Below are 16,651 nucleotides of genomic sequence, written 5' to 3' on the forward strand. Positions count from 1 at the left end.
TATAAACTATAAATAAAACAGGTGGCATTTCAGAACATGATCTGACTGGTGTTGCACAGTCGAGTAGAGCGCTCCCTCTAGTGTTCACATGTATAAATGCATTTACAACCAGACACTGACGCATACATCACTGCCCACATTTTGCAATAATATACCTTTTCTGTAAAATATGTGCAATTGAAGCTCTCTTTTCTACAGGTCCGATTATTTTTATTTATTTAATTTGACAGATTTTTTGATTAAAGTGATGATGATGATGATAATAATAACAACAAAAAGAAGAGATTTGTTTATTCAACAACTTTAAAACTGAATTTCACGACAATCAGAAAACCAGTATGGACACTTGAACATATGAGAAAGTATCTCATAATTAGAACGTATTATCCCATAATAATAATTGGATACTTTCTCATGATCAACTTACCTTCTCACTAATGTACATTTTTATAGTTGTGACAAAAGCAAAAAGATAAAATAATCAAAGCGAATAAAAAGAATACAAAAAATATAAAACACCAGATAAAAAGATAAAAGGATGGAGAACGTCTTCTTTGTTGTGATACTTCGAAGGATTAGAGAAGCTCCGCCAACTGGGGTGCTACAGATGATGAAACGAGCGCTCCCATTACAAGCACAGCCGGTTTGAACTGCGCAACAGCGGTTGTGTCCTCTCATTGGTCTGCGGACACACTGACACGCAGAGTGACACTTTGTGGCAGGTTGCGTGTGGGTGACAGCGGTTAGCATCACACGCTTTACAGCAGTGGCAGCTAACGGCAGTTAGCCAAGTTAACGGGAGACGTCGTCGAACAAGCACAGTCGAGGAGAAGCGCTGTCCGACAACACACATTTGCTATTTGTGTGTACGGCGAGGATGACTGTCCCGGCAGGAGAGGGATGAAGATGACACCATTGTTGTGGCGAATTGTGTCAGTGTGGCTGTGTGTAGCTGTAGTCTCCCGGTAAGTTGGATAAACATGTTCTGTTTAAGCACGGTGATGCTGCTGTTTCATGGATAAATACTGGATACGAACACCAACAAACTAGCAGACTTGCATCGTCGCGCTGAAGGTTAAAACAAGCGACGCACTGGCTAGTTGGCTAGTTAGCATCAACACTGCTGTGATGTGGCACCTGGCTGACTTTTGATGTCACGAGTTAGCTTTAAATAGCTGCGTTTAACACCGATAGTTAACTAGTTGCCCTTAAAAATGGAGGAAAGTAACCACAAGGGATAGATTTATTGATATATTGCTTAATTATTATCATTACAGGTACCTACACCTGGATAGATTTACCTGGCTACAATTTTGAGCCATTTACACTCATGGTTCTCAAACTGTGGCATGTATACCACCAGTGGCACGCCAGCGTCCTCTGGGTATACTGTTCAACTGTATATACCAGGCTATGTGGTCAGCGCCAGCGTCCTCTGGGTATACTGTTCAACTGTATATACCAGGCTATGTGGTCAGCGGAGCTAAGGAATTTTGACCAGAGTCTGTAGAAAATGAAGTGTATAAAAAAACATGTGAAGAAGAGGATGATGATGAAAGAGCAAATTATCTTATTGGGAATAATTCTGTCCCCAGCTGACTTTTGCTTGGCCTATTTACATTAACGTTTAAATACAGTGGTAAGAATGGTGCTATTTTGGAGATCCCAATATTTTCTCAGGTGGTACTTTACAATAGTTATAATTCCAATGGAATTGAAGATATTTTGAACTGTAATCCTGAACATTTATAAATTAAGTTGTGTGTATATATGGAATTATAGATGGTCATAATGTTGTTGTAGATACCCTCTAGTCACTTTATGGTTATCTACAATTGATGTTGTTTGTCTTACCAGTATCCAGTTGCTCACACATACATAAACAAACAATGCATTAGAGCTGAAACAATTACTCGATTAATGGATTATTAATCGATTACTAAATTGATTGTCAACTATTTTGATAATTGAGTAATCGTTTAATTGTGAAAATAATCGACAGATTAATCGATTAGAAAAATAATCGTTAGTTGCCGGTCGACAATGCATCAACAATAACACAAATAGAATACTATATATCAGCTATCATTATGTCATTTACCTCATGACATTTCCACTGCTTTATTTGAAATTAATCTTTAATTTAATCGTACATCTCTTCCCTCTATTAGTATTCAATGACCAGTAAATAACAAATCTAAACCAGTTTGCCAAATTTTTATGGGGACCTACATTTTAAAGTATCTGTCCACCTTTACTGATCACGTCTTATTCCAAAGTGCAAACCTAATGGAAGACGCATGACTAAGACTGTGTCCACTGTACTTTACTGACTGTTGAGTCCCACGACCCATATACTGTGACACAGGTCACGTTAGCTGATGATATTTAGATTTGGTTCCTGACAGGATTAAAATGTCTTTCACGTCAACCCTCTTCACTGGTCTGTGACAGAGCACAGCAAAGTCAGCAGAGGGAGATTACACAGGATGATCACGGGCTATATAGCCTTGAGGACAGCCATAAATGACCACTACCGATAGAGGAGGGGGAGAGAAATGATGTAATATGGTATTGAGATCTGTGTCACCTACATTCAGCAGAGCCGCTTTAGCTTTGTTTTTTTACAGTGAACCTCAGAGTAATTGAATTTTTGTCCTTTTGGCATCTGTTAACTCCTTCACAGAACATGTGAGTTGAATATAAAAATATTCTGTCCTAGTTTGGCACTGAAAGTTAGTCAGTGAGCTCACTGAGGTTTATGGCTCTGTTTTATGGCAGACATTTTGGTAGGTTTACAGGAAGGGCAAATTAGCTGAGGTCAATTTAGCGCCCTTAGTTTTGACACGCATGTTGGCTCATAGTCACATTTTCAGGGCGTACAGGTATTGAACGGAGACATCGTTAATGCTATCAGTGACACCTGTGCTTAAACGTGTCGTCATGTCAACTGTGGAAAAAGGCCAAGTAACAATTGATATTGTGTATACAAAACAAGACATATAATACTGCATAAAACATTTCACAAATGTGACGCAAAACATTTGTGCATAAACAGTATATTAATATGTACCTTTATTATTTTGATATTGAAGAAAGTTAGAGCATGATATTTATTGTTATTGAATTATTGCCCAAACTACATACACTATCTATATACACATCTATGCAAACTATCTATGCAAAGTTGTAGCATTTCCTCTTCTTATTATGTCATCTGCTTTGACTCTGCTGTATCTGTAACCATGTAGTTTATTAATTAACAGGTCATGCTTTTAAACCACTCATGCTCCCTGAGGACTTTCATTGTGGTTCCTGGCTTTCAATTAGAAAACTAAGTGTCTTTGACTAGTCCAGCCTCTCAAGGCAGATAAAAAAGAAAAAGAAAAAGGTTTAGCCAGCAGCCAGTCCAATGACAAAGAACTTGAGCCAGAATCTTGGCTTTTATCTGGATCTTATCCAGATAAAAGCCTGGATTAAGGACAAGTTGCTGTGTCTGTTGGGATTTGACCTTTGAGACAAGAACAGAATGATGACATTTTCACACCGTTATTTTAAAGCTTGTTGTTATTGTTATTTATTTTTGCTTCCCTGCCAGGAAGTGACCTTGACCTATTTTCTGACACAGTCTCACCCAACAGTGGTGTTTGGAGTGGAATTTTAATGTGTATAAACGAGGCCAAAAAAACAAACTTTAGACACAAAAATCGCAAAATGGAAAGAAGGGAATTTAGCTTGTTCTTCATTTTTCAATGTCCTAAATAATGTCTTTATTCACTCAAGTGTCATATGTAGTAGATTTCAGGCAAAAGACAAATTGATTGAACTTTAAAGAACTTCTAAAAAAAAAATGATTGCAGACTTTATCTGTTTTCAAGTTCTTGTGTGTGTCAGGTTGTGAAATATGAAACTTGTATGTGTGGGCGTACAGTATTTCTATGACTGCATGCAGATAAGATAAATAGTGCTGGTGTACATGCCACGTGGATTTCTTCATCACAATGTGACACTGGGTTGCAGCTGTCTCCGACTCTGCACTTTGTTCCCAGACGCCAGGATATTTTGACAAATGTATCGTGAAGTGATCTGTATTCAATTAATCTGACCTCATCATTGTTATGGCTTTCATTATTATTTCTGTTAGGTACCCGAGTTGCTATGTTGGTTGCACAGAGTCGCACCAAGAGCCCGAGAGGCCCGTGGCCTCGCAGGACGTCAGTTCGGAGGAAGAGTTGGTGCAAAATACTCCTGATCACAAGGTAGCATTAGTTGAATCATATTACATTACAGCCAGCATCATTGCACAAGCATTTAACAGGTTGCTGTTTGAGATGAGTGAGAAAAGACGTGCTATCTTCAAGACACATATAGTGGCTATTTTCAGTTTACAAATTGTTGTGTGTGCATTTTGGTTTTGTACATGATTGTACATTTCTCTTCCAGGTTGAGGAGAGCTCGGTCTTGGCTGCCCAGTTGTCTGGAAATGAGCTGTTGTTAGAAGAAACTCTGCAAAACGATGAACAAACAACACAGGACAAAGATACACAACATTCCGAGGTATAGTTGCACCACTTTTTGGGACATTCAAATAAACTTGTAATGTATATTGGATGCAGTTTTCATCTTTGGTTGCTTAATGAGCAACACAACAGTTTCAGAACTGGATAAGCTATAAGGCTTCAGTCTTTCCATGCATTTCTTTTTATTGACTGCTCCTGGAAGTTTTATTGATTCAAGAGTTTGAGTCCAGCTCTGGCTAATGGGCTAACCATTACAACAATAAACTGGACAGCTCAAGTCTCTTTCTGTTTTTCTGTCAGACCTTTGAAGAGATGGGGCTTGATGTTGAGGAAGAAGTGGTGGCAGACGAGGGCAGTTCACAAACAGAACCGGAAACTCAGCCAAGTTCAGAAAATCTAAATTTTGATTCATCGGTCATTCAGGAGCAGGATTTAGCTGAACTGCTTCCATCCTCTGAACCGGTCTCTGGTTTATCTACTGAGCCTAAAGACAATCCCGGCATTCTCGATCTTCAAGAAAACATCCTGAATGGGTAGGGTATTATTACCTAATGTCTTTTTTTAATATGTCATTATATTTATTACATCAACCATCAATAAAAATACTTGATCTTGATACTTATTGAGTGCTATAAACCCAGTCCCGTACAGAAAAACAAGGCACAGCTGCCATGTTTTTTTTTTCCTGGATGTTTCCCTGCCAGTTTAAGGATTTAAAAAGTTTTCATTTTAGAGTTTTAGATGATGCACCTGATGTAGCTGTACCTGAGGTCATTGAAGTGGACCTACCCCCTCCTGACTGTGAAGAACAAGAAAATAACACATATGAAAGTGAGAGGTGGGTAGTGCAGAAGAATGCCAACATTTCTCTTGCATTGTCGTCTTTGGATTAGAGCGTTAATCACCCCAGAATCTGGTTAAAGTTTAATTTAAAAGACGGATATGACTTGTTTTTCGACAGCAGTCCTCCAACTGTTCTGGAGAATAGCTCCAGTTACACTGCAGGTAGTAAAGCCCTCACCGATCCTTCTCTGACGTCTTCAGTCACTCCCACCAAACAGCATATAGATGCCTACACATCACACATCGTGAAAGAGCAGGTAAGGAAAAGTGATGTGCAACGTTTTCTTTCCTCACTGCCAGAGGAATTGTCCCAGCTCTCATGCTCTCTTCATCTTTGACAGGACCAGAGCTCCCCCGCTACCACAGACACAGATTCCAGTGTGAGCAGCAAAGACCCAGAGGACATACCCACTTTTGATGAGTGGAAGAGGAAGGTGATGGAGGTGGAGAAAGAGAAGAGTAAGATTACTTTCTCATATGAAAACATTACAAGGATGTATGCATCAAACTAAAAACAGTTCCGTTTTAATCTCAATCTGCAGACTGGATTTTAAACTTGTGCCACAATTCATTTTGCTGCTGCTGTTGTTTTTTTCACTGTAGCTTTGTTTCCTCATGCGTCCAACAATGGAGGTTCTCATACACTGAAGAAGACTCAGAAGAACTTCAATAACTATGCCTCGGTGGAATGTGGTGCCAAGATCCTCGGTGCTAACCCAGAGGCTAAGGTACTGCCTATACACTGTGACTATATCCTGCTTTTTCGGTCACATGTTGACCTGATGACAAATACAAATCAGTTTATGACTTTGTTTTTCTTTTTGCAGAGTACTTCAGCCATACTGAAGGAGAACATGGACTTGTACATGTTAAACCCCTGTAGTAATAAGATCTGGTGTGTAATGTTTGAACATCTGCCCATAAATGTAACTTACCTAAGACTGTTACTGATGTCCACTGTCTTATAACTCTTTCAGGTTCATCATTGAGCTCTGTGAGCCCATCCAGGTGAAGCAGTTGGACATTGCTAACTTTGAACTCTTTTCCTCTACTCCCAAAGACTTTCTGGTTTCCATCAGTGATAGGTATGCACTGCGGCGAGTAAATATGACACAGCGGGGAAATGTTTCTTTTAAATTGTCAACAAAGAGTTAATTAGAATGTGTCATTTTGATCCTTCAGATACCCGACAAATAAGTGGCTAAAGCTGGGAACCTTCCACGCCAGAGATGAACGCACAGTCCAGAGCTTCCCATTAGATGAGCATCTTTATGCTAAATATGTGAAGGTGAGCACATTATTTTTTTATATGTCTTCATTCTGTGTCATTGCAGTGATTTACTGTCATCCCTGAATACAGTTGACATGGATCTTAAACAGGATTTTTTCTGTACACTTTCGCTCCGAGTCTCTTTGAAGTTTTCTCTTTACTTTGTATGTTCTTTTTCTTTTGAGTCACAACATTCCTTCTGTGAATGATAGAAGGACTATTTTGCGACGGTATTTTAAAAGGTCTTGATGGCATCATTTTAGAATTAAATTCTGAATCGGATTGTTCTGAATGCATGTATAAACGCATGTATAAAAGTCTCTAATTTCCTCTCTCCTTTCTCCACGTCCTTTGCTTCAGATCTTCACCAAGTACATAAAGGTTAGCCTGCATTTCTAGCGGAGGTCTGTGGTTGAGTCAGCTGAATTGTAAATGTGCAAATGCATTATTTCCCTTTTAGTGTTGTGTTTGTCTTTAAACTGAATCAATACTAACTGACTTGAATGCATTCAGGTTGCACATAATGAACATTTGATAACCCCCTGAATTGATGAGATATTGTTCATATAATCAAGAATAATCTTTTATATGTTCAAACTTATCACATACCACAGTGTTTCTCACACTCGTCACACATTAACCACTGCCCTTCAGTCATAACAAGTCCAGTACTCGTGGTGTTGATTTGCATGGGGAATAATCAAGCACACATTTCTATTATGATCTCTGATTGTTTTTTTGTGTTTCTTTTCAGGTAGAGCTGGTCTCTCACTTTGGCTCCGAACATTTCTGTCCCCTCAGTCTCATAAGGTAAAGAAACAAGCCAGGAAAATAGAAATGCAAGGAAAAAGAGACAGATAATAAAAAAGGAAGTAAGACTTTCTGCTGTAGAATAAAGTTAGGTCAAGCCAAATGTAGCAATTGCAATGTAAACAAAGACATGTTCAAGTAATATTTCAGCTCCCTTATCTTACCACTATCAAGCCTGTTGAGGGAGGAGGTGTTGATAATGTTGGCTGTTATCCATCCATCCATTTTCTACCACTTTATCCTCCACATGAGGGTGCTGTGCCGATCTCAGCTGACAGGGCGATAGGCGGGGTAAACCCTTGACAGTTTAGCTGTAATCCACCATTGCAAATTAAAGTAAAAAATAAATATGGCTTAAGCTTGCACACAAAAGAAGTGAAAACAGCACATATAACATTTAATAGTTCTTAAGGAAGTGGCAACCTTTGTTGCCTGTTTCACTGCTGTGTTTTCTGTGCAATGAATATAAAAGGAAGTCTAAGTCTAACATACTGTTTCCTGTTTTATGTTCTCTTGAAACAGCCCCATCAACAAAACATACATTTACTACTTGTGTTCATACTCTCTTTTGATAAATATTGAATGTTAATAGGACTGCAGATGACTCTGATCATATTATGTGACCTGTTTAAACAAGTGCTTGCTTGTGTGTGTGTGTGTTTTACAAAATGATCATTCAATGATATAAATGTACTTTTTATGCCAGGGTGTTTGGTACAAGTATGGTGGAAGAGTATGATGAGATCACTGATCCCCCAGAGAGACCAGACGATCAAGATGATGAACAGGGTAAGAACTTATCGAGTAGAGTTTGTCACACTTATTATGATAATAATATGGTAAACATGATTTTTGGGTTTGAGGGTTTGACATTATGTTGTTCACCGTATAAATATTTACTCTCACAGTGTAAGTGTCATTTCGATTTTTGTGATTACCATGACAGGCTTATTGTTGTTTTAGGTTAACTTCTATATTATGTAAGATCTATATGTTTTTAATTGGAGTGCTGCTTCCTCCAGATTATCCTGGGTATCCTGGTGAAGTGAAATCCAAGAATCTGATTGGATCTGCAAAAGGTAAGATGTAGCTGAACGGGAATTCTACTATATACAGACAACCAGGATTATTGCTTTAACTTGTCACTCTTTTTTTTTTTTTTCCTCTTCAGAGGTTATTTTGAAAATGGTCAACGATATTGCGGTCAACGTTCTCGGTGGAAACCCTGACATGCAAGGTATGAGCTGGACATCAAGAACATGCGGTGGAGTTTGTCATAATAACACGTAGTGCAGTCAATATGTGTTTTTCTTTACCTTTTTTGTAGCCAATATTACATCCCATCAAGTGAACATGACTGACCCATCAGCAGAGTTTGACACTACGACCCAAACGCCCACAACAGATGCTGTCTCGGAGTGAGTACTGTCAAAAGAGTTTCATAACATTACTCACTTTGAGCGAGTAAGCAAATATATCATTTTTACATTGTTAAACATCCAACTGCGTAATTAAAATACAAATAAGTCGTCATAATAAGTCAGAAACGCAGTCATAAATATCAGCCGTATCATTTTCCATGAAACTGACATTAATGATAAAATTGTTTATACATGTAGTACATGCTGTATTTCGTAGTTAAATGTAAGTCCTACAGTATATATAATATATGGTGGTGTGTTGAGTTTTGTTGTTGTAATATTGTGTATTTAAAATGTACTATTTTGTTTTTCTGTCTCTAGTCCTGACACTGAAGAAGCTGAAATATTACCAGACCCTGGTATCCCTGAAACAGAAGCGCCCTCTACTGAGACTCCTGCGTCAGAGACACCTGATGATACAGATGCCAGCAAACAAGAGCTCCCCCTAGTGGAGGAAATAACAATTGTTTCCATAGAGAAAGATGAGGAAAAACCCATCAGCTCCATGATCACCCTTTTAGATAAGGAAGAAGAGTTGGATGACGGAAAAGAGATAATGGATCATCATGAACAACAACATCACCAGCATGACTGTGCACTACTTTCTTCATCGTGCTCCTGTACAGTTTCCCTTAAGGAATATCTCATCCAGCAGTGTTCAGCCCTGCTGTCCAAAAAAAGGAAATGCCAACCATCGGACATAAATCAAAAGATTCTTCCTATAATACCCACTTGGCACCACAGCGAGGTACAACAGCTCCATGAAAATGACCAAGCTGCTGAGCCGCAGCCAGAAAGTGGAGCCAGCCCGTCAGAAGCACCACCGCCTCCAGGGAACACGGTAGAGTCTCATAAAGACTCTATGTCCGATCCTCCAGTGCTGGAGCCCAGTCAGACCTCCAGCCTCCTCAAACCCAGTGCCACAGATTCCCCTGGCATCACACCTACTCCTCCTGTGGAGACACCACTGCCACCTTCTGAGGAAACGGCGAAGGAGCAAAGGCCTGAGCAGGGCCTGGATGTGCTGGCTACAGAGAAGCACAAGGAGCCGCCAGTCTCGCTCAGTGGCCCTGTCGATGTGAAACCCAGTGCCACAATTTACGATACCGCAGCAGAAATTACTGAGCAGGAGAAGAAGCCTATTATTGATGTGTCAGAATTAAGTATTCCTGTCCAAATCCCAGATAAGTCGTATCAGTCTGAGGTTGTCCTTCCTACCACCTCGCTTCCTTTTGAACATCCCCCTGACCCACCATCTGTACCTCAAAGCAGCACGGATCCCACTGAGCTGTCCCAACCCACTCCAGACATTGTCACAGAACTTGAGCCCTCTAGTGGCCCCTCGGTCATCGCTGAAACGAAGACTGAGGATTTCATGGAGAGCGGCTCTACACTATCAAGTGGTAACGGCCAGCTACCTCGTCCCTCTTCTCCCTTACCGACCTCACCATCCCCGCTAGACATCTACGCAGAGACGCCCAACGGCACAGAGCAGAATGGCAACCAGGTGCATGGCTCCAGCCAGAAGGAGTCCGTGTTCATGAGACTCAACAATCGCATCAAGGCTCTGGAGGTGAACATGTCACTCAGCGGGCGCTACCTGGAGCAGCTCAGTCAGAGGTGAAGGATGTGGCACACAAATCTGAGTCTGTCCTTCTCCATGCATGAACTGAGGATGATACTCTGATTTCTTCTTACATGTGTCATCAAAGGTATCGAAAGCAGATGGAGGAGATGCAGAAGGCTTTCAACAAAACCGTCATCAAACTCCAGAACACCTCTAGAATAGCGGAGGAACAGGTGAGACTGATGTTAGTGCAGGACAGTTCCATTAAGATACACTTGAACAATGTCTTCCTCCAAAAGCTGATTTGGTATAAAAGCTGCACTAATCATTATCGTTTAATAAGTACAACTTCAAAGGCTTGTGTTATATGGCATGCTATAGCATCGTAGATATCCCTCCCATACACACACGACAGATGGTTATGTGTGATGCATCTGCTTGATGTGTAAATAATTAACTTTTTCATTCCACATGCACCATATTGACCATATTGATTCTGCTATTATTATCAGATACTGATATTACTGAATACTGCTTTATAGTTGCACATTTTCACTCGTGCAAATCTGACTGTGTGTGAGATTGCAGTCGTTTCACGATTTTGTCCTCCGCAGGACCTGCGTCAGACCGAGTCTATTCAGTTGCTGCAGGGCCAGCTGGAGAATGTGACTCAGCTGGTTCTTAACCTGTCTGTCAAAGTGAGCCAGCTGCAGAGTGAGGTAGGTACAACACTCTTAGCATAAAACCTTCATCTGTCATCAGGAGGCTTTCATCAGGGGATTAAACTGAGTACCTTTAGTCAATTTCTCTGGGGCAACGTCATTAGGATGTGCCAGGACTTTGCCCACCATGCTGTGATGCATTAGTCTTTTAAGACTTTTAAATGTGATTATTTAATTTAATGTTCCTTTATTTTTTGATATACAATAGGTTATTTTCATTTTCTGTGTATTTCTGTCCTTGACATCAGATATTGCCACTCTTTAGTTAATGGTCGGCTGTCTGTTTTTGTAGGTGTCAGACAGGCAGAACTACTTGCTGCTGTCTCTGTTGTTGTGTCTGTGTCTCGGCCTGTTGCTGTGCACCAACCACTACCGCATCTCAACCATTCCTTCAGTCACACAACCCAAGCCACCCATAGCTAAGACCTATAACTACTGTTGTCCTGAAAGGTAGGTAACAACCTGATTATCATACAGTATATCCACTTTATAGCTGCTGTATATGTGTCGATGGATACAACACGGCGAGGATGGATCACTTATAAAGGTTTCATAACAAATTCAGGCTTTCACTCAATTATTCATTTATACAGTTGATAGAATAATTCTCAATCAAGAACAATAAACTCTGTTTCTGTTTTGGTTTAGTTTGGCCAAACCCTGCCCCCCCCTGCCTTACAATGCAGCCTATAGCAAATAAGCCAGCTGCAGCTATGGATCAGAAATGTTGAATTTTCACCAAACCCCTCTCAAAAATGTCACGACCAAAGCAATTTTGTCAGAATTTTAGGTTAATTTGACACAAAATAGTAATAACTCAAGAAGTAAAACATTATTATTAATTAAAATTATTTTTGCACTTCATATCATAAATCATATCACCTGTGCACCAGCTGGTGTTCACATGTGAGAAGTTGTGATCCCTGTGTGTTTAACAGAGGATAAAAAGAGTAAAACCGCTAAAGAAACACTGGATAATTCGAGTAGTAAGACAAGGGGTAGGAAGGACTTTTGGGTTTAGTAATGTGTGACACGTAGCTGCAGCTTCCTTCGTCTAACGTGTGTCCTTTATATCTGATGACGTATCACGCTCATTTTAATGCCATAAGACAATACATTTCAATCATAATAATAATACCTTTAACTGTGACTCTCGTGTTTATAAATGTGCTGCATGTTCTTGTCATAACAGGCAGTTATCATCCTGTAAGGAGACTGGCTTGAAGAAAAGTGCGTCCTATCCACTGATAAACTCCGAGTCATTCCAATTAACCACTGCTGAAGGTATAGCTATACCATTTATTTGCTAATTATGATTTTCAAATGATGGATGAATCGATGCAGAATTTGATCATTTGTCCTTCTTTGACTCACAGGCTCAGAAATGCTGCTTGCAGACGACACACAGAGCCTTTGTTTAGGGAACAGAAAGGTGTGTAAAGACAAAGTTATTACAATGCAAAATAATAACAACAATAATGATAATAATAATGGCATTTTGAAATCATGGTTGCGAAAGATCAACGGTTGTTTCCACTTTATTTCTTACTCGACAGAGGAGGCGACGAAAGATCAAACCCATGGACAAAGTGGAGACTCTGAAGCCGTCTTTTCATGCTGCATCAGAACTGAGAAATGGAACTGTTGTATGTAATGGTGTGCCGGTCACCACAAAACCTGCACCCTTTACAAAAATGTTACTACAGCCCATCTTTAGAGACTCGGTGTCAGAGGGAAGCTCGGAGGGATCCTCACATTCAGACGACCCCTCCTTCTGTGGCATCACCACATCCTGTCCTCGAATCTGTGACGGAATCCCTCTGCCCAAGACCAGAGCGCAGAAACGGGCATTTAGACGCCGGCGTCTTAAGCCCACCTGTGCCATAGTGGACTTACTTCAAGTTCCAAAGAGGGACAAGAGGGAACCATTGTCCATCTGTACTATAGAGGGCATCATGGAAGGGAATACTGAGAAAAGCTCTGGAACATTTGGGGCCAATGTTGCTCTGTCGGGTTCAGTCTGACAGAAGAAAAGAGACAAAAGTCACTCCTCCTTCACTGTAAAACTCTTTCTAAAAGAGGCTGGATGTTTCTGTAGCCACTGGCAGCTTAAAGCTCCAAACTAAGACTGTCCCTCTCACTCTCACTGCTTACTTTTCTTTCACATTGTTCAGTTCCTTTTCAAAGTTTCTATTTGTTCAAGTTAAAGTCAAACACACTTCCTCCTTGCTTGTAATTAAAGATTTTTTCCCTTTGATTGGAAATGACGACTGTGTCCGTTGACTTAAAATGTAAGAAAAAAAACAACTTCACAGAGGTTCCATTATCTGCACACTGCACACCTTCAACTTTCAGCATTTTGAAACGGAAATCTCATTTCACTTTGTTTTGTTTTTTTTCAGATAAATTTCATACAAAATGAATATTGCCTCCAAAACTTCAAGGACAAAGCAGAAGACTAAACTTTTCTCCCTTGTCAGATAATATTACATGATTTGACAGTTGGCACCTTTTGTTTGTGGGTAACAGCAGATGCAGTGGGTTGATTGAGACGGGTTATTAAAATAATCATATTTTGGGATCACCACTCTCTGTTCTGTGCATGGACAGATGCTCTTGTAACCTTAAACAATCTCTTAAACACTCTTATTGTGTCAACTGTCTGACTCTATTTTAGACTCTTATGTTTCTTTTTGAAGTCGATCAGTTAGGCGAGTAACTTTTGGGCAAATTGGTTATCAACATCCTTTAAATAGGATAAATGTGTCAAAGTTGCACCATAGCAACGTCTCATGTAAGCATTTGTCGCTTTGTGCAGCAGGGGGCAGTGTAATCTCTGTATAATCTTGCAGTCTTCTTTTTTTTTCTTTTCTTTTTTTGATCTATCATCACCATCATTTTCCATGTGGTGAGTCATTACTCAGGATGGAAGTAAATTACTTCAAGGGCTAACGCTGTGCTCCACCGTGCCAGCTCATTTGCTTTTGTCTTATTTATTTATTTATTTTTGCCGTCATTGAAGCTGCTCCCCTTGTTATCCTGTTTGTGCTCCGTTATTAAATGTACTTGTTAGCCTGAAACAAGGAATATTCCAGTTGGGTGTGTGCGCTGCTTGGCCGTGTACAGTGCACATCTGCACACACGAAATCTGTGGACTGAATCTATGTTTGAAGACGACTTTGTTTGATTTCACAGACACACACACACACACACTGTCTCTGGCTGTGGTCAGGCATGGTCATAACAGTGGGAGATGTGAGAAATTAGGTTAAAACCTCTTTATTCATGTGACCCAGTTGGGTAGCAGAAGCCTTTCAGAGCAAAGCGTGCCTGATGCTCTTTTCCCCTTTCATTTTATGAAGAGAATTCCTAGGTTTCTCTTTGCTGTGCCTCATAGCAAAGATTATCTGTAAATGCAGGGCTGCAATCCTCTTTACCCAGACACTGCTTTCATATCTGTGGCCTGTTATGGACCGAGTATTCTCACCAGGTTATTGTATATATTTTGATTTTTGCTATACATGCGTACAGGTGTCTGCTTCATACTTGCTTTTTTTTAATATGGTCCAAATTTCAATTTGTTTCTGTAAGGATTCATTCAAAAATGAATTAGTTTCCGTACCAATTTTGCGCTTTGTACTGGTTTTCAACAGTTTCAACAGTCCAAAAACATGCAGATTTTGAGAATTAGGTTAATTGGACACTCTAAATTGACCATAGGTGTGAATGTGAGAGTGAATGGTTGTTTGTCTCTATGTGGCCCTGTGAGGGACTGGTGAACCGTCCTGTTTCAGCTGAGATTGGCACAGCACCACCCGCAACCCTCATGTGGAGGATAAAGCGATAGAAGATGGATGGATGGATGTTTTTATACAATCTTTATCTTCATAAACATTTGAACTTGACATAAAAATCGAAATAGTTGCATTAATGCACTTTTTTTTATCTTGTATTCAAGGTGATAATTCAAACCTCAAAAAACTCTTCAAGTTCAAAATATCAGCCCAGAAGTACATCAGACAGTTTGAAGTACAGTAAGTACCTATAGTTGTCCACATGAGGGCGCTGTATTTCTGCTACCACTCTAGCTTCTGCACAAATGGCATCCATTAAAGATTGATCTGAGGACTTTCTGAATCGATGTTATATAGTCTAGTTGTATAGCCCATAACCTACTTTTTGGCTTTACCCCCCCTCCCATCCTCCCTATAGTTTCTCCCGTCATGCTCACTTCTCTCTCTCAGTGTGGGAGGGTGGTATAATCCTCCGAGTGCTTTGCTTTCTTAGATTTTTTTTTTTTTTGCACGAGGGGATCTGGGGGTTTCTTTGATGTTCCGAGGATACTGTTTGAGGACGTGGCAGTAAATGCGGCTTTACAATTTCTGTCATATAAATTCCCCCAACCCTCTTCCTCTAACAACCTCATGAATGTTCCTGCTCATTTGCTTCTTTTTCTATCACTTCGACGACCTCATTTCCTGCACTTCCACTCAGTTGCTGGACGTCACGCTGAACTCGGTAGTAGTTGTGATTTTGTAGCTCTTAAATCTCCTTCATGGTCAGTCCACAGTGGCATTCTGACAGGGGCGTTTAGCAGGGTGCTTAGCAAGAGGCCGATAAGACGTTGGCAGCTACTTGAAATCAATTGGACTGTGCCTTACCCTCAGTTATACACTGCCACAGAAATCCCAGTCCCCTGTGCTTGTGATGAAGCCCGGTGCCTGAAAGGCTGGAGTAGCCACTGAAAAGGCTGCAGCAGACATGCCACGTTTGATAAGCCTTGGTTGGAGATGTGTGTGTGTATGAATAACACTCACCTCCAGGGAAGCTGCTTAATGTTTCATGGACCTATTTCCTCTGCACCTCTCTGTCATCTGAGATTTGCTGTTGTCTGATGCGACACAGGAAACACGAGGTGTTCCTTGTGATCACGGCTCGACCGATACCCAGGCCCGGGGAGGGTGAGCGGTAGTGATGAATACACTGACACACACACACCCTGGTAACGCCTGCATTCAGTGTGAATGAACGGAGCACAGACATGGACATGCAATACTGAGTCCTCATTCACTGGGTCATACTGTGTTCGCACGCCAAAGCCCACACGGGTGAGGCACAGCTGAGACATGCACACACGCAGATGAGATGTGACATATTGACTAAATACAGGCTGGGATGCACACGGCACAGCCCGCAGTGAAGAATGATCATGCATGACAGAAGCATGTAGCCTTACCTTTACCTCACCGATGAATGATTCACAACCCAGATGCCAAAGGTGACTTTACACAAGCGCGCGCCTCCGACTGCAGACGTTAAAAAACCAAAACACACCCCGGGTCTTTATTGTTTATTAATCTCATGTCATTCTGAATCTTTTTATATTGGTGATTTCTGCTAAATAATTTCTCTCGCCATGAAAGATTGAGCAGCGTTAGACACACGGTCGTGACATTTCATGACAATGAACACACACTATTCTCAATGGTTTGTGGACT

The 16,651-nt window shown here is 40.5% G+C and overlaps 1 protein-coding gene across 3 annotated transcripts; it reads left to right on the top strand.

Moving 5' to 3' along the window:
* Positions 1-681: 681 nt before the first annotated feature.
* Positions 682-13,417, top strand: LOC122775182 (SUN domain-containing ossification factor-like). 3 transcript variants are annotated; one of them, XM_044034981.1, is made up of 24 exons: positions 682-965; positions 4,145-4,259; positions 4,444-4,557; positions 4,821-5,053; positions 5,254-5,358; positions 5,482-5,620; positions 5,705-5,822; positions 5,967-6,091; positions 6,191-6,258; positions 6,341-6,448; positions 6,546-6,651; positions 6,994-7,014; positions 7,388-7,443; positions 8,150-8,232; positions 8,466-8,522; positions 8,615-8,680; positions 8,771-8,861; positions 9,186-10,484; positions 10,577-10,664; positions 11,046-11,150; positions 11,446-11,603; positions 12,346-12,437; positions 12,530-12,585; positions 12,710-13,417. In XM_044034981.1, exons 1-24 carry the CDS (start codon positions 901-903, stop codon positions 13,175-13,177), a joined length of 3,936 nt encoding a protein of 1,311 aa, XP_043890916.1. In that variant the 5' UTR covers positions 682-900; the 3' UTR covers positions 13,178-13,417. The 3 variants fall into 3 exon arrangements, with proteins under 3 accessions (XP_043890916.1, XP_043890925.1, XP_043890933.1); XM_044034990.1 differs by having other exon boundaries at positions 5,485-5,620; XM_044034998.1 differs by lacking the exon at positions 6,994-7,014.
* Positions 13,418-16,651: the final 3,234 nt, after the last annotated feature.

Source organism: Solea senegalensis, linkage group LG1 (genome assembly GCF_019176455.1).
Source record: "Solea senegalensis isolate Sse05_10M linkage group LG1, IFAPA_SoseM_1, whole genome shotgun sequence".
Lineage (NCBI taxonomy): Eukaryota > Metazoa > Chordata > Actinopteri > Pleuronectiformes > Soleidae > Solea > Solea senegalensis.